This window comes from Cervus canadensis, chromosome 16, assembly GCF_019320065.1.
Source record: "Cervus canadensis isolate Bull #8, Minnesota chromosome 16, ASM1932006v1, whole genome shotgun sequence".
Lineage (NCBI taxonomy): Eukaryota > Metazoa > Chordata > Mammalia > Artiodactyla > Cervidae > Cervus > Cervus canadensis.
Window position 1 is genome coordinate 369,430 of NC_057401.1, and position 18,646 is coordinate 388,075.

Sequence of the window (18,646 nt, forward strand, 5' to 3'; positions counted from 1 at the left end):
GATGACTTCTCCTTGAGGATGTTTGGTTCTTGCTGATGACAAGTTGTCTTTGGGAAGCAGTTGTCATCTTCAGGAAATGTTGTAGGAAGCAACCAGAGGGCTGAAAAAGCCAAAGGGATAAAGAGAAGGATGAGCAAAGAGAGATGAACAGATAGCATTGCCTGTCTATCCTGGAAGCAAGTCACCATTCAGTTAAAACCTCAAGTGCCCTGCTGCTGGCATGCGGCACAGGCAGACATGACCAAGGCCGATTCATTTCTGGGCTTTTCTTTCCTTAATGGAGGTATAACTGACATAGAACTTAATATTAATTTCAGGTGTACAACCTAATGATTCAATATTTGTTTCTGGGTTTTGAACTGGCTGTTCTAATATCATGGAGTCTACAAGTCTTTGAGCTCTGAGCCCGACATTCATCAAACTGGCTCCCTGACATCTGGAGGACCCCAGGGGCCCAGAATGGACCACTCCCCCAGGGCTGCTGCTGCAGTCTGTGGCTTTACTGTCTTATAGACTTTGCTGAAATGCTTCCTCCTCTATTACTCTAGAAAGAAGAAGAGACGCTGCAGGCTCAGGGCCCACAGCTTCCTCAGAAGAGAAGGAGCGTGGGGAGTGAGCATGCTTCTCCGTTCTTTATTCTTTCATCTCTCAAATGACTTCCCGTCACCCAGAACAGGTGTGGTGGGAAACAGGCATGAGTGGGAGGCAGGGCCCTCTATTAGAGGTGATGAATGAGGGCCTGGCCCAGGCTGAAGACTCAGCATCTCCTCCTCATCCATCTCCCGTCTCTCCGAGGTGTGGATCTTTTCATCATCTCCTCATTTGGCATGGATGAGCCCCAAACCCTTTGCTGGGATACAAAAAGATGTGTATGTGTGGAGGGGAGGGCTGGGGGAAGCAGAAGGAAGAGACGGGAGGAGCTGGCTCCCTTGGAGGCTACATCTAGAGGAGGCACATTTCTGGCTGGGATGAACCCGTTCATCTTGAAGAGTAATCCCCGCTGCAGAAAAGGGGAGACAGTCATATTAATTTGTGCCCCTGCAATCTCGTCTTCATTGGGGGAAAGAGAGTATTTGTTACTAGAACCACTAATGGAGCAGTTTGCCAGCAATTTTCCCATTTCAAACAACATCTTAGCTGCTAATGTGGAATGGTTTGTCAGGCCTACCCATAACACAGACAAATCACTCTCTAGGCGGAAGGAAGGGGGTGAGGGGTGGGGAGGAGAAAGAGGAAGGGCGGGTGAGAGGAGAGAGGAGCATCAGGACAGATCATTCCTGGCTGCCGGATGAATCGAGTCTACAAATGAGACTGCCACAGTCTATTAAGAGAGTCTTTGTGGGGCCGGAACGGGCGGGGGTGTGCTCTGCTGGGCTCGTGGGCACAGGATGGCTGGACAGGGGCCTGGCTGGCTCACAGTGAGCCAAAAAGCATGCCACGAGGTTGCAGAGGCTGCGAGCTATGGGATACAGCCACCCACAGAGGCGGCAGATCTGGGCAGGCCGCCTTGACTGAGAGGGTCCAAGGACATTCTCATTTTCCAGCTGAGCAGAGTTCAGGAATTTCTCAGCCAAGGCAGCAGCTCTGTGGACTACTGGGGTGGCCAGTCGGGTGGCAAATGCTCTCCAGGAATCCTGGGATTCACCTGCCACTCTGGCAGGAGGCTGGGGGCTGGAGGATGCCTCTGGAGAGAACCACTCTCTGTAACGATGGCAACCCCTTCCACTCCTGCAAAAAGGACCCACCGCTCCCGGCTGAGGCCAGGAGCACGTGCAAGTCAGATCAGCCGGCTGCCCGTGCAGAGCGTCAGGATTAACGTCCACCTTAGTGAGGGGTGCCAGAGCTAAGGGAGGCGAGTCAGGGAGTAGAAGGTGATGTCTGTCCCCAGGAGTTTAATAATGTGGTGACAGAGATGAGCCCAAGACGGCCCATCACAGAACTAGATTTTATTGCTAATATAACAAGAAGAGCTGTCCTTTATGGAATCGAGTTGATTTACGTCTCTTTCTCTCTCTGAGTCCTTACACTGTGGAGGCAAACTGTGTTAGTCCTATTTTGTGGATGAGGAAAATAAAACCTACAGGGACCCAATAGCCTATCCAAAGCGACAGAGCTTTAAGTGGCAGAGATGGCATCTTTCTTTTTCTACCCAGTGGATGCTCTGCATTCTCTGAAAACATGGAGAAACTGAGGCCCAGGGACTAAGGTAGCTTTCCCAAAGTCCCAGAAAAGTTTAAGGAGCGAGGATCCCAGTCCTCATCCGGAGACATCATGTACCCTCTGAAGTAGGTATTTCGTAAAAAAGGCTGTAGAAGTTGAGGGAAGGTGGAATATAGGAGTGTGTGTGTGAGTGTGTGTGTGTGTGTGTGTGTGTGTGTGTGTGTGTGTGTGTGTGTGTGCGTGTGTGTGTGTGCGTATTTAGGATTTCCCTGGTGGCTCAGATGGTAAAGAATCCACCTGTAATGCAGGAGACCTGGGTTGGATCCTTGGGTTGGGAAAGATATATATATATACGTGTGTGTGTGTATTTATAAAACATATGCAGAGTGCAAAGGTGTGACTTTGAACAAAGAGCAAAGAATTACGATCTCAGTCTGCTAACCCTGGCTGTGACATTGCTGTGTACCCTGCACTCTGTACCCTGCACACTCTGGGGAGGGTCTTCATCTCTGCAGTCTCTCTGCCTCTTACGCTGCTGTGGGTACCAGCTGGACTTCCAACCCCTTATACAGTGCCAAAGCCAGGACATGATGTGGGTTAGCCTTGCCTCTGGGGCTCCAGACTTGGTCAGTGTACTTCAAATGTGAAGTTAAAGCCAGGGTGAGAATGCTAGCAACAATAAGAGCTAACATGTATCAGCCTGGACTTGTTGAGTCAGGCATCAGGCTAAGAGCTTTGCACAGGTTCGTCTAAATATTTACACCTCCTGGAGGCAGGTCCTGTTCCTTATCACTGTTCCCACTTTAAACATGAGAACATTGAGGCTCGGAGAGTTTAAGTCACTCGTTCAAATTCACAAAGCCTGGAAAAGCTACAGCTGGGACTCAGACTCACGTTCATCCAGTTGGAAAGCTCACACTCTCAGTCACTGAGCTTTGCTGAATACCATTTGCAGCCGAGGCATCGCCATTCCTTTGGTACTGCCTGTTCATCCTCAGGAAAATGGCCCCTCGGTCAAGGGCGAAGTCTGGGGGGTGCGTGCTCTGCTCCCACAGGCTCCGCACAGGAGGTGGCCTCTGGTGGGTTTTACACAGCTTGGAACAAGCATGCAAAGATCCATGCTCCCCGTGACAAAAATTCAGTGCCAAGGACAAAAAGAAGCATGAACATCAGCAAAGACTGTCACATTTGGGTTGTGTCTGAAGCCAGCGGCTGTCTTCAGTCTCTCTTAACTGGCACGTGTGTCTTTCTTTGGCAAACATTCTTCAGGCTGCAAACTGATTTAATAGAACTAGCATAAAAACAAACATACAAATCAAACATCTGAGCATCTTCCGGCACCAGAAACAATGGGAACATCTGACGGGGATTTTAGCCATTTGTGCGCTGTATTGATTTGCCCTAGTTCCTCGGTGCTTCCTTAACGATCTGCCCTTTGCAAACACTCAGCTGAGCACAATGCATTTCCAGCAACCCAGAAGTCACCGTGATGCCAGAGGGATTGGCAGGGACGCAGCCAGAGCAGGGCCATGGCAGCACGTCACCTGATAAAGAGGTTTTGGGACTGGGTTAGAATATCGGCTGCAACGATGATGGACATCTACCATTTACTGAGGGCCTGCTGTACCTCATACACTGTCCTCTGCACACACTGGCTCATTTTATTCCTTCAACAGTACTACAAAGAAAGTAGTATTACTGAAGTAGAAACAACATGGGACTTCCCTGGTGGTCCAGAGGTTAAGAATCTGACTTGTAATGCCAGGGGATGTGGGTTTTACTCCCAGTTGGGGAACTAAGATCCCACCTGCCACAGAGCAACCAAGCCTGCATGCCCCAGCCAGTGAGCCCAGGCACCATAAGGAAAGATCTTGCATGCCACAACTAAGGTCCAGTGAAGCCAAATAAACAAACAAATTAAATAGATATTAAAAAATAACAACAAAGGTGAAGCATGTGGGCATATGTGGCATGAGTCATTCCTAACCAACTCTGCAGAGTTCCTGGCATTGCCTATAGAAAACAGGGTCAAGTTTGCTCTTATTATTATATGCATATTCTCAGATGCCTCTAACAGAGAAATCTTTGTCATCAACTTTGAAAAAAATGAGAACTTGAAACTAACGCATTCTATCATGTCACATATGTGACATGAGAATCAGCTTTTCCCTTTCAGATTCCATTTAATAGTTTTCAAACATTGTGCTAATTTTCTACACAAGTATGCTATTTAACCTTCATGGAGAATCTTTGTAGGGATGATGAGCCCCACTTTGCAAAGATGGGAACTGAGTGAAACATGAGCTGTTACATGCGCGTGTATGCTAAGTTGCTCAGTTGTGTCTGACTTTCTGTGACCCCATGGACTGTAGCCCTTCAGGCTCCTCTGTCCACGGGATTTCCCAGGCAAGAATACTGGTTGCCATTTTCTCCCCCAGGGATCTTCCCAACCCAGGAATTAAACCCATATCTCCTGCATCTTCTTGCTTTGGCAGGTGGATTCTTTACCACTGACCCACCTGAGAAGCCCTAAGCTGTTAAGACAGGTACCCAAAGAACCATAAGCAAGATTCAAACCCCAGGACTGGACTTCCCTCATGGCCCATTGGTTGAGAATCTGCCTGCTGATGCAGGGAATCCAGGTTCGATCCCCGATCTGGGGAGATTCCACATGCCAAGGAACAACTAAGCCTGTGTGCTAAAAATATTGATCCCTCACTCTAGAGTCCTCTAGCCACAACTACTAAGCCCATGTGCTGCAACTACTGAAGCCCACATTCCTTAAAGCCCACGCTCTGCAACAAGAGAAGCCACCACAATGAAAAGCCTGCATACCACAACTAGAGAGTTAGCACCTTCTTGCTGCAACTAGAGAAAGTCCTTGAAAAGCAACCAAGACCCAGCACATCCAAAAATAAATAAATAAGTAAATAAATAAAATAAAAAACAGCCCGGGGCCATTTATCTTAAGGCTCTGTTCTTAATTATTCTGCTGCCTGATCGGCTTCCCCTTTACTCCTCCTGTCCCCACCCACCCCATGCCCCTCCTTCCACGTGGTAGTCCCCCAGAAACCCATTGTCCTCAGCATGTTCTAAGAATCCCAGATGTTGATGATGCCCAGAGTCCTCCAGCCCTTTTGTTCTGCTGGCTGCTTTTTTCTTAAAATTTCTCTCTCTAAAAAATTCCTTGGTGACCAGTGTTGTAGGTGCATATTTGCTTTGTTAAGCAGATAAACCATTTTTTATCTCTCCACTGCAGATAAACAATAGGGCTGAGGTGAGACCAGGTGGAAAATGGGGCTACCTTTCTCCCTAGATGCTCTGATTTATGAGTTGGCATTTAAGTCCATCCACAACCTTTCTCTGGGCTTGGTGGTAAAACAATCTGCCTGCAAATGCAGGAGACATGGGTTTGATCCCTGGGTTGGAAAGGAAATGGCAACCCACTCTAGCATTATTGCCTGAAAAATCCCATGGACAGAGGAGCCTGGCAGGCTACAGTCCATGGGTTTGCAAAGGATTGGACATGACTTAGCAACTAAACAATGATAACCTTTCTCGAGAAGCTAAATTTATTTGTTAGAGCTGAGGGCATGAGACAGGGATGACACTAAGTGGGGTAAAAGAGTAAAAATGGAAGGAGATGGGACAGAGATGAAGAAGGAGCTCTAGGTACAGACAGTCCCTCTCAAGCCTTGAGGACATAGGAGGGTGGAATGAGGACCACAGAACAGAAGACCATGTGGGCCTCTAGCTCTTCCCAGAATCTACCCCTGCTGGAGGCTAGAGCGGGTTCAGAGAAACGACAGGGAGCAGCAAGAACTGTGCTGATGGTGGGAGCTCAGTTTCGAGGAAAATCTGCAGTGAACTGTCGCTGTGGGTTCTCTGGAAGAAAGCTATTTTTAGAGGAATTGGCTCTGCTATGTGGGGAGACCAGCGCACACTGTGAACTGCTCTGGCTTTGAAAAACAACCTGAAAAGAGTCTGCCAGGTTGCTCCGCATGAGAGACAGCCCTTCCATCCCCCAAGTGCTGGGGAGTGCAGATCCTTCCCAAGGTTTAAGAGCATCATGACCAGCTCAAGACTGGGCAGATAGGGAACAGAGAGCTGGATGTAGTGCAAAGTATCCCTAAGGAGAAGGAGCTATCTGGGTTATACAAGTGGCCATGGACATAAGATGGAATTTTTTTTTTTTTTTTGGCTACGCCAAGGTCTCTGTTGCAGCATGTGGGATCTAGTTCCCTGACCAGGGATTGAACCCAGGCTGCCTACTTTGGGAGCACAGAGTCTTAGCCACTGAGCCACCTCAGGGCAGTCCTGAAGTGAAATTCTTGATGGTAAGAAGAGAAGTCACATTCAGATACCTTTGGATGAAAATCAGACACTTCCTGTGCATCTTGGGGTGCATGTTATGATGTCCACTCTCTGCTCCTTCTTTCTCATCTTTTGACCTCTCCCATCTTCTGGTCTCTCATTGATTAAGAATATGAATTTTAACTGCTCTAAAGACAGGCCAACACACAGATTTCCAGCAACAGGCTTTGTTGCCTTAAGGAACAAACAGGTTTCCTCTGCAAAGTTCTCTCAGTATCCAACCAGAGAGCCTTGCCTCAACTGCTTTGATGTCACAGCTTCATCTTATCATGAGGAGAATGAGTGAAGCATAGCAAGAGGAGTCCCAGGCAATCTGTCTGGTGGGCCACGGGCGCCCGGTTATTGGGGGCAGCCTTATTTCCATGTCTGTATATATTTGCATGAAAATGAGCTACTGCCAGGCTCAATTCATAATGCAAGTGGCTAGCCTAGTTTTTGAACCTATTCTACCATAATCTTCAAAAAACTGAATGAGCTTTAGGGAGGGATCTAACGCAGGTAATTCCAGCTCCTGTGATGTGGTTCCCAACCTGTCTTACCATGCCTAAGATAAAAGTGGTGGGAGGAGTAGCCGCAGTCATAGTAAAATCATACCAGTCACTGCTAACACTGTATATCTTATGTGCCAGAACCAAAGCTAAGCATCTGATAGCATATATTCATCTAACTTTCACATGAACCATTAAGAAGGTACCACTAGCCTCTACATTTTCAGTTGAGTAAACCAAGACGCTGAAATGTTATGTCAATGGTTAAAAGGCAGGGAAGAGCTAAAATGTGGGTCTGTCTGAATCCACAGTCTATAGTCTCAAGACCATGCTTGTTGTTTGTGGCAGCTTATTTTTAGAGCTACTCTGGCTAAGTTGGCCATTCCCAAGTTTCTAGATTTCATGGGCTAGCTGGTTTAGCCTACAAATAGGTGAATTTGATCCAGATGACCATTATATCTACTACTATGGGCAAGAATCCCTTAGAAGAAATGGAGTAGCCCTCACAGTCAACTACCCACAGTACTTGAGTGCAATCTCAAAAATGTCAAAATGATCTCTGTTTGTTTCCAAGGCAAACCATTCAATATCACAAGCCTATGCCCCAACCACTAATGCTGAAGAAGCTGAAGTTGAACAGTTCTATGACGACCTACAAGACCTTCTAGAACTAACATGAAAACAAGATGTCCTTTTCATCATAGGGGACTGAAATGCAAAGTAGGAAGTCAAGAGATACATGGAGTACCAGACAAGTTTGGCTTTGGAGTACAAAATCAAGCAAGGCAAAGTCTAACAGAGTTTTGCCAAAAGAACACACCAGTCATAGCAAACATGATCTTCCAACCACACATGAGAAAACTCTACACATGGACATCACCAGATGTCCACCAGATGGTCAACACTGAAATCAGGTGGATTATATTCTTTTCAGCCAGCCGAAGATGGGGAAGCTCTATACAGTCAGCAAAAACAAGACCGGGAGCTGACTGTGGCTCAGATCATGAACTCCTTATTGCCAAATTCAGAATTAAATTGAAGAAAGTGGGGAGAACCACTAGCCCATTCAGGTATGACCTAAATCAAATCCCTTATGATTATACAGTGGAAGTAAGAAATAGATTCAAGGGATTAGATCTGACAGACAGAGTGCCTGATGAACTATGGACGGAGGTTCGTGACATTGTACATGAGGTGGTGATCAAAACCATCCCCAAGAAAAAGAAATGCAAAAAAACAAAACGGTTGTCTGAGGAGGGCTTACAAACAGCTAAGAAGAGAAGCTAAAGGCAAAGGAGAAAAGGAAAAATATATCCATCTGGATGCAGAGTTCCAAAGAAGAGCAAGGAGAGATAAGAAAACCTTTCTAAGTGATCAATGCAAAGAAACAGAGGAAAACAATAGAATTGGAAGGACTAGAGATCTCTTCAAGAAAATTAGAGATACCAAGGGAACATTTCATGCAAAGATGGGCTCAATAAAGGACAGAAATGGTATGGACCTAACAGAAGCAGAAGATATTAAGAAGAGGTGGCAAGAACACAGAAGAGCTATACAAAAACGATCTTCATGACCCAGATAATCACAATGGTGTGATCACTCACCTACAGCCAGACATCCTGGAATGTGAAGTCAAGTGGGCCTTAGGAAGCATCACTACAAACAAAGCTGGTGGAGGTGATGGAATTCCAGTTGAGCTATTTCAAATCTTGAAAGATGATGCTGTGAAAGTGCTGCACTCAATATGCCAGCAAACTTGGAAAACTCAGCAGTGGTCACAGGACTGGAAAAGGTCAGTTTTCATTCCAATCTCAAAGAAAGGCAATGCCAAAGAATGTTCCAGCTATCTCACAATTGCACTCATCTCACACTCTAGCAAAGTAATGCTCAAAATTCTCCAACCTAGGCTTCAAAGTACATGAACTGAGAACTTACAGATGTTTAAGGTGGATTTAGAAAAGGCAGAGGAACCAGAGATAAATTTCCAACATTCGTTGGCTCATAGAAAAAGCAAGAGAGTTCCAGAAAAACATCTATTTCTGCTTCATTAACTACACTAAAGCCTTTGTTTGTGTGGATCACAACAAACTGTGGAAAATTCTTAAAGACATGGAAAACCAGACCACCTTGAGAAATCTGTACGGAGGTCAAGAAGCAACAGTTAGAACTGAACATGGAACAACAGACTGGTTCCAAATTGGGAAAGGAGTGCTTCAAGGCTGTATATTGTCACTCTGCTTATTTAACTTATATGCAGAGTACATCATGAGAAACACTGGGTTGGATAAAGCCCAAGCTGGAATCAAGACTTACAAGAGAAACATCAATAACCTCGATATGCAGATGACACCACCCTAATGGCAGAAAGCAAAGAGGAACTAAAGAGCCTCTTAATGAAAGTGAAAGAGCAGAGTGAAAAAGCTGGCTTAAAACTCAACATTCAAAAAATGAAGATCATGGCATCTGGTTCCATCACTTCATGGCAAACAGATGGGGAAACAATGGAAACAGTGACAGACTTTATTTTCTTGGGCTCCGAAATCACTGCAGATGATGACTACAGCCATGAAATTGAAAGACACTTGCTCCTTGGAAGAAAAGCTATGACAAACCTAAACAGCATATTAAAAAGTAAAGCCAATACTTTGCCGACAAGTCCATCTAGTCAAAGCTATGGTTTTTCCAGTAGTCATGTATGGATGTGAGAGTTGGACCATAAAGAAAGTGAGTGCCAAAGAACTGACGCTTTTGAACTGTGGTGTTGGAGAAGATTGTTGAGAGTCTCTTGGACAGCAAGGAGATCAAACAAGTCAATCCTAAATGATATCAACTCTGAATATTCGTTGCAAGGACTGATACTGAAGCTGAAGCCCCAACACTTTGGCCATGTGATGTGAAGAGCTGACTCATTAGAAAAGATTGTGATGCTGGGAAAGATTGAAGGCAGGAGGAGAAGGAGGTGACAGAGAATGAGATGGTTGGATGGCATCACCATCAATGGACAAGTCTGAACAAGATCCAGGAGTTGGTGAAGGACAGGAAAGCCTGGCATGCTGCAGTCCATGGGGTTGCAAAGAGTTGGACATGACTTAATGACTGAACTGAACTGAACTGAGGTGGTTTAGACCTCTTATTTAATCAATTAAGGCAATTTCTGTGTGTCTGTTATACATACTATTTATATACAGACATATATTTATAATTACATAATTATCACACATATAATTAAACACATTTCTATTATACACACATATTCTTCCTTCAGTGCCCATCATTTTATAAAATGAAGAATATTTTTGACAATAATGATAATGGAATAAGGAAGTCTAGAATATTAAAATAAAAGATGCTTCTTTAAATGGAATCTTTTTGCTCAGTGGAAAAATATCACATTGTTCTTGTTATTTTTACTTTACCTCATTTAAGAAAAAACTCAGTAATAATCAGACAGGCTTTCAGAAATAACTAGTCTAGCCTGTCCATGTTCCTTTTAAAATTCAATGTTCGGGTGTGAGCCCAATGGCCTAGGTGTGGTCTAGCCTCCATGGGCTTTGCCTCCAGTGTGGAGGTCTGTGATTTCTCTCCCTCAGATGCCTGATCTGTGAGCCTGCCAGGGCCAAGCTGGAAGTGCAGGCACATGGAGTAGGAAAGAAGGGTGAGCAGGCCTGAGCTCCTGAACCAGGGCTGGTGTGGGGGTCAATGGTTACAGTGTGATTATTAGACTGGCCTTTTCCATCGTGCTATGGTTTGAGACCTGGTCAAGGGAAGCTCTGTGGTTGCCAAAGAGAAAAAATAAAACCTGGCAGATGGAAGGGGAAAGAAGTGAGGCGGTGCAGAGACAGGAATATTCAGTGCGAATCTGAACTGAGGCATGCGTTGGCAGGAATGCTGCCTTGACATCCACCTTTGGAGGATCAGAGTCCTACTTTGGCCTGGATGGAAGATGAGGGGCAGGCTCCTGTAACGAGGAGCACAGGGTGAACAGGGCGGAGAAGGAGACCTGGTTGATGAGGGCAGTGGAAAGATCACAGGTGCAGAAAAGGAAAGAAGGGGGCAGGGGAATGAATCAAGAGAGGCAGACAGGCAGGGAGGGGCCAAGAGGGACAGGTGGTGAGGTCTAAGTGAGGTCCATGGAAGGAAGGATTCTCCAAGGCTGGGGCAATGGACCATGAGGGATGAAGGCACGTCCCAGTGAAGCACAAAGGGCATTCACTGTTCTTGCTGAAAGAAGACCAAAACCACACTTGGCTAACTCGTTCCTGCCTACAGGACGGGTGTGGAGGCACAGATTGTGTCCACTGGGGCTGGGTGAGAATGTTTCAAATGGAATCAGATAAAAGTTAGCAAAGCAGATGAAGAAAGACGAAACTAAGGCCCCTGTGTTGCAAGCTGGATGTTTCTTCTCGTCTCAGTGGGTGAAACCAAAGTCCCTAAAATGCCCCCATGATCTGGCCCCTCATGACCCCTCTGACCTCAACCACTAAGGCTCTCCTTTGTGTTTACTCCACTCCAGCCACATTGGCCTTCTGGTATACCAGGCTCAGCCCTACCTCAGGGCCTTTGTACACACTGTCCTCTCTATGTGCAACACTCTCCTTCAGATATCCACTTGCTTTTTCTCTCTTACTTCTTTGCTTTTCTCCACAGAACCTCCCATCTTCTACCATATTATCTAACTTACTTTGGTTTGTTTACTGTTCATTGCACTCTTTTCTCCACTGCAATGCAAGCACCATAAGGGCAGAAATTTGGTCTATTTGTTCATTGCTGCTCCATAATCACAGAATTATCATTGGACCACAGTGGGCTCACAAAAGATGTTTGTTGAATGAATCCGTGAATGAATGAAAGGGTCAACTTGGTTATCTACTGGAATGCATTGGCAATAGAAGGGAACACATAAGAGGACAAACAGGTGGTGGAAGAGGGGAAAAGGAAGAGAAGGAGGGGGAAGGAGGGGGAGTAGGGAGAGGTGAGGTGTAGCAGAGAGGTGAGGGAAATGTATACAATATCTTTTATTTGGAGGGATTTTATCTAATGATGTTTCTAGTGAGAGGGGTTCTGTCTAACCAATGTTTAATAAAGCCATCTAAAAGTAAAGGTAGAAAATGTTAACAATTATTGTCATGTAAGGAGTGATCTTGAGGTCAGTGTTCATTGACCCACTAATCCAGAATGAGACACTGGCCATCTTTTAACATGTGAGAGAAGAGTTGACAAGATTGAGCTACATGGACAAATGAATTTTCTTGAAATTTTGAACATCAGTGCACACACAGACACACACAAACTTGTCTGTTACTTAAAGGCCTAATCTGGATGACAATAACCTGATTCAGAATGATGAAGAGCTCAGTCTCTTGCTCTGTAACAGTAGCTATAAAATTAGTCCATTATTCATATACTTTGTACCACCACCATTTTATAGAAGACTTGCCCTTATGTCAAGGGCTGCGCTAAGTGCTTTCCATGTGGTATTTAATTTAGCTTTCATGATCTGTTGAGTATTACTATAATTATCACATTACTATAAGAAAACCAAAGATGAAAGAGAGCAATTATTTTGCCCATAATTATACAGCTAGTACATGGTAGAATTAGGATATAATCATGGAGTGACTCTATGTAAAGGTAAACCTTTACTGTAAAGGGCCAGATGGAAGATACATTAGGCTTGGTGGGGTGTAAATTCCTTTGTCATTACTACTCAATAATGCCCAACAAGAACAGCCATAGGTAATATGTAAATGAACGGGTGTGGCTCTGTTCTAATAAAACTTTATTTACAAAAATAGGTGGTGGACAAAATATTTTGTCTATGGGTTGTCATGTGCTGACTGTGCTTGAGAATCTACGCTCTTGGCCCCTGAGCTGTCATACCTGGGAAAGCATGGAAGGAGAGCAAAGAGATGGCTGAGCATTTTCAACGGTCAGCTCTAACGGCCCAACATGCCGCCAGCCTGTGGGGATTGGCCGAGACCACGAGGTGAACTCACCAGGGACAGATGGTGGCAGGCAGGCACTTACATTTCAACGATGCCCTCTGGCAAGTTGGCGGGAATCTCCGTCAGGCCCTTCCCTCGACAGTCCACGATGTTATTACTGCAAGTGCAGGCTGAAGGGCAGGAGATGGAGTTGGCATTGCAGGCTGGAGGCTCCGAGTGGGGGCCTGTGGGGTCAGAACACAGTGGTCAACTCACGTCAGTGTGAGGAGCTCCTTGGGCTTCTGTGATCCTTAACCAGCTTCCCAAGAAGGCAGCATTACCACATCAACTACCTGAAAAATGATCGCCAGCTGACATCACCCCTCATCTGGGAGTCACAGGTGCAACTGGCTAAATATTCAGCCAAGAGGAGAGAGCCTGACCTTGACCTATTTCTGGATTCTTCCACCTGCTCTGTCATCTGATCATGCCAGCTTTTCAGTCACAGAGTTACTCTCAGAGTCAACTGCACATGGAAATACACCACTGGACTGCAAAGAACATACACTGGGGCTACTTTTTCAGGGGTCCAAAGTCTGAATGACACCCTGAGGTTTTGATCTTTTATCTGGGGCTTGGATACTGAGTGTGGATACACCTTCTTTCCTTTCTCAAGTAGTTGAAAGGCACTCTCAAACCCAAGTGGGAGGAGAAAAGTTGACAGAATTTCCCCATTTGGGGGCACTAATGTTGACCGAATGTCAATACAGCCATCAACAGCAACATTCAATGCCTGTTCAAAGAGCTTTTCTGTCCAGAGATCATGCAAATAAAACTTATGAGAAAAAAAGGTGAATAAGTTACTACACATTTTGGGGCCTTAATTTTGCTTGAGGTGAGAACCCATGTGAATGTAATGCAAAGTGGTAAAAAAAAGACAAACAAGAAAATGGTATGGAAGGTGCTTATTTATTAATAAAAAGCCAATGGGGAGTTCCCTGGTGGTACAGTGGTTAAGACTCTGTGCTTCCAACACAAGACCGGGGAACTAAGATCCCACATGCCGTGAGGCATGGCCAAAAAATTAAAAAAAAAAAAAAAAGAAAGAAAGCCAAGTAAAAATAAACATACACACCGGCAAACTAACTCAAGATTCAGAGAGTCATAAGAATCTTAATCAGTTTCTCTGGTGGTCACATCAAATCACTAACAGAAGTAAATTCCAATTTAAAACACGGTGTATAAGTTTTCATATTATGACTGTTTCTTCAAAGTGAAGTAAGACTCTCAAACCTGTGGTTAGTTTTTCAAATGTGGACAGGATGGCCCAAAAGGTAAACTCAACCCAATGGCCTCCTCAGGACCTTACCTCACACCCGGGGATCCAGCCAGCAGGGACAATTTCAATGTCTTTCTAGGTCCCCCTCTCAGAGCAAAGGGCCATTGGCTGAGAGCAGATTCAGACCAACTCTGCAAATAACCTCACTTTTCAGACACGGAATATCTGGTCGGGGGCTCTTGGTCAAAGATAAAACGTGAAACATGGAAAGTGTCTGTAGAGAAAGATGACTTTGGTTTGGCCCCTGTTCACTGCAGAAGCTGAGCGTGGGAAGCCAGAGCAAGTCTAACTACAGAGGTTGAATCAGAGGACTGACCCGGCCCGGGGTCAGTCCTTGTTCAGACGCTGAGTGAGCCTTAAAGTGGAAGGCCCTCCTCTGCATTCAACAGTCCCTATACCTGGGGGTGGTCCTTCTTTAAGACTCAAGCAGATGCCTGTGGCTTACTTAGGAATATTTGCTTTGCTAGAAAGTGCTGACTCAGTGACCAAAGCTTCTTACTTCCCTTGGCTTCACTTTCACACACACACACACACACACACACACGCATGCACGCACGCACGCATGCAATTTCAAAACATCCCCTTAGATGGAACATTCAAGAAAACATTCTTGTGTAGGGTACAAGGACTTCAAACTCTCCAGAATCACACTAGTAGATCTAACAGAGACCATGGAAAATGCCGGTGAGATGACAATTTACATTAAAATCCCCAAGTGAAGCATTCTCTTAGACAGCGAGGTGGTGCTGGCTTTGTTCCAAACTGGGAAAGTCTTTACACTTCTGAGAAAATGACAAACCCAGAGGGCTGGCCTGTAAGAAACTCAGGTCAGGAATGAGTTTATTGTGGCCAAAAGTGTGGGCTCTGGAGTCCCACTGGCTCAATTTGAACCCTGATTCTATAGTATCATCCTTAAGTCCTCCTGTCTCAGTTTTCCCCATCTTTAAAATGGGGGGAAACAACAAAACTTACTTCACAGCATGGCTTTGTTGCGAAGGCGAAGTTAATGCATGTAAAGTATTTAGAAGAGTTTGTGGCACACAGTTAGAGCTCAGTCATGTTATTTGTCATTGTTGTTGTTACTAATAATGGGTCTGGCTCGGCCACAGATTGTCTGCAGGATGCTGGGCAAGTCATAGTACCCACCCTGAACTTTTCTGCTGCCATCTCAGTGAACAAGAAGTTTCGACTGCACCACTGACATCCTTTCTGAGTTTAAAGGTCAACCACTGCTCTTCAGAGAAACGGAAACAGGAGAACTGAGACATCTGACAGCCTCCCCTCCTCTGCTCCCTCTCTTCACAGGTCGCGAAGAAGATCTATCATGGGCAGGGCTCTCGTCCCCTCACCCACATCCGCCCAGGGAGGCTCAGAGCAGGAAGGCTTCAGATGTCAGGGCTTTTGTAAGTGCAGTGGTGCCCACCAGAGAAAACCGCCACACCTGGCCCTCCACATCAAGGGGCTCGGGCGCCTGGCCAGCCGGGGAGACATGCCACACCCTGCCCCTTCCTGGAGGGCAAGTGTCAGGGGCTGCACGGAGCGCCCTGGGCCTGAGCACTTGCCTTTCCACCCACTGAGGCACAGGGTCTCCGACGGCCGTGCCGCTTTTGACCTGTCAAACTGTGACGTAGACGGGGTGTGTCAGAAGAGAATGGAAGAAAGACATTATGTTCTGGTACTCCTATGGGCAACAGGAGGTTCTGAAATGGAGTTTCTTCAAAGAGACCACTTCTGACTTTTAGGCTGAAATGAATTCTGTTTAAACCAGATCCAGACTGCAGCTTTGAGTCCCTCTGAAAACAAGCTGGGTGTTTCATGGGGTGGCTCTGATTCGGAAGAAAGGCTGTGCTGCGTTGTAAGGGATGTTGTCAAGGCAAAAAGCCTTTGAAAAGATTCCTTAACCAGGTCACTAACAACACCTTTAATTACACAGAGGGAAACATTGGTAATTATAGCCTCTGTCAGCAACCTGGGCTGGCAGCTCACACGTGGTGAGGGAGCTACACTCTTGTAACAAAACAGGGTCTAAGCCAGGCTTGAAAGATGAGTTCACTTTCCCTGGAAACACTCCCCCTGAGTCAGTGCTCTAGGGGCCAAGCCCGTCTCCCTTCAGGTCTCTGAATCCCTTGCTGGCAGGAGTCCCCCCCTTAGGCCTTACATCTCTGGACAGATTGAGGCTGGGATGTCAATTCCAAAAGGGCGGCAACCTTTTCCACCTTCTTCACTATTACATCTCCAGGGCCTAAAATAGGGCGCAATACAAGTCAATAAACACACCTTAGATGAGGGAGAGGATGAATCCATGAATGAAATTGGCCCAGAAGCCTTAGAGAGGTGGGGCCTGAATGTCACCAAGCTCTGGAAGGACCCTAGGGGCAGGCTCCCTGAGTTCTGGGTGCCCTGGGCTCTTGTCCGTAGGATCAGTCCCAGAGTGGGGAGACAGTGGCTCTGGGGAAACAGGACTCTGAGGCTGAAGCGCAGGTCTTTCTAGCTACAGTGAAGGCCACTGGTCCGGTCTCCTGTGGCCCCATCTGAGCCTGGCTCCCCTGTGTGGGTCAGCAGGGAAGTCCAGGCCCTGCACCGAGCTCTGTCTGCAAAGCCGCCCCTCTCAGCCTTTCCTGTCCGCACACTCAGAGGCCAAAGAGGGTGGTGCAGGGGACAGTCGATTTCCAACGGGGACAAAGCACGGAAGCACCTACTTTTCCACCCAGCGAATTCTATGACTACAAGCTAGGAAGCAGAGAGGAATGGAAACAGAGTTTTAATATGGGATAGAAGGAGCGTGTACGGATCTTCAGTGGGAGGGTCTGTCTAGGTATGTGCCTGCTCCGTACACATGTGTTCCCATTACATGATGTGTTCTCTGGGGAACCCATGAGTCCTCACGGTCCTCGAGCGAGCCTGCTGATGGGTACCGCCCCCTTCCCTCCCTGGCACAGCAAGGCCTTATATCAGAGCGCACTGGCGGACCAGCAGACAGACCTTCTGTCACCTACTCTCTAAGACATCCTCTCATAAGCTTAGGAGTGCACATGCACTTGCTCTTCCTTTCTTCATTTTAAAATGAGTGCCCAGGCTCCTCTGCTCTTGGACCTCTTTCAGGCCCAGCGTGAACACGCTACTGCCCTGGGGTGGAAGGATGTCCTCATCAGAGCAGGGAGATGGGCGTGCGGGCCAGGTGCCTGTCTCTCTTCTGGGGCACCGTCTCACCTTTCCTCAATCACTACCAAAGCTCGAGAATTTCAGTAAGGAGTCAAAGCCACTTCTGAGGTACCTCAAGGAGGGAGCTGAGATGTCCAGCCTTCAGAGGTCTCCTAAGACTCCCGGACTGAGGTCCGATGTCTGCAGGGAGGGCAGGGCAGAGCTCTGGGGGAACAGACATGCTGGCCCTTCCTGATCTTAGTGGTCATCAAGGGAGCTGCTTCCCAGCCCTGCGAGCCCTCAGCGAGGGAGAGGGCAGGAATGCGTTCCCGGCCAGAACGCTCACGGGGTGAGAGCCGGGGGCTCCCACGTGGACACTGCACAGATCCTCCTCCCCCTACTGCCTGCAGGCCACCCTCCGGTCCTACACGAGCAGAAGAACGCGGATGTGACCAGGGCAGGCAGCAGCGCCGACTCCTGCTCAGCGCTCACCTCATCCTCGTTCTTCTTGTTGGCAAATGAAGGTGATCATCACCCTAAAAGCAAAAGGCCCTAACTTGTCTGCCCAGATGAGTGAGGCCGAAGTCACTAAACTTCAGATCCAGAGAGGGCCATGGAGATGGGGGGAAACAGAAGTCTTGAGAGAGGAGCGTGCTTGCGCATGGACACAGTTGTGTCATTCTCATAAGAGCAGCTAACGTTGATGGGGTATTACCTATGTGCCGCATTAATGTGTCATCTCACTTGATCCTCATAAAACCCCTGATGGAGGGCCTTCAGTGGTGGTCCAGTGGTTAAGACTCCATGCTGCCAACGCAGGGGACTTGGGTTCTATCCCTGGTCAGGGAACTAAGATCCCACATGCTGCACAGTGTGGCCAAAAGATTTAAAAAAATTAAACTAAAAACAAAAAATACCCTGACATAGATCCATTATGTTTATTCCCGTAATAGAAGGGCTCTTCTACTATCTCCTCTGCCAATAAGACACCCACCATGCCTTTCTATTGCCCTGAAACAGAAAATGTCAAAGTCTTGAAATCTTGGGCAGCAGGAAGAGGAGGCTCAGGGGCAAGACTCAGACTGAGTCAGCCACACTGGAGACTGCTTGACATGCTTGTGTTACAGTCGGGTTTCTTTCTGTCTGTCTTTAAAAAGGACTTCACCCAGTAGAATGAACATAGTTGGAAAATCCAATGGCCTGGTGAGCGTGTAGAAATA

General features: G+C 46.7%; 1 protein-coding gene across 2 annotated transcripts in view; it reads right to left on the minus strand.

Annotated features, from left to right (window-relative positions):
• SLIT3 (slit guidance ligand 3) overlaps positions 1 to 18,646 on the minus strand; it is a 717,262-nt gene that overhangs the window by 145,674 nt on the left and 552,942 nt on the right. For both annotated transcript variants that reach the window (XM_043488926.1, XM_043488927.1), the window contains exon 9: positions 13,050 to 13,191. In XM_043488926.1, the coding sequence (XP_043344861.1) occupies positions 13,050 to 13,191 (142 nt within the window). The remainder of the gene's footprint in view (positions 1 to 13,049; positions 13,192 to 18,646) is intronic.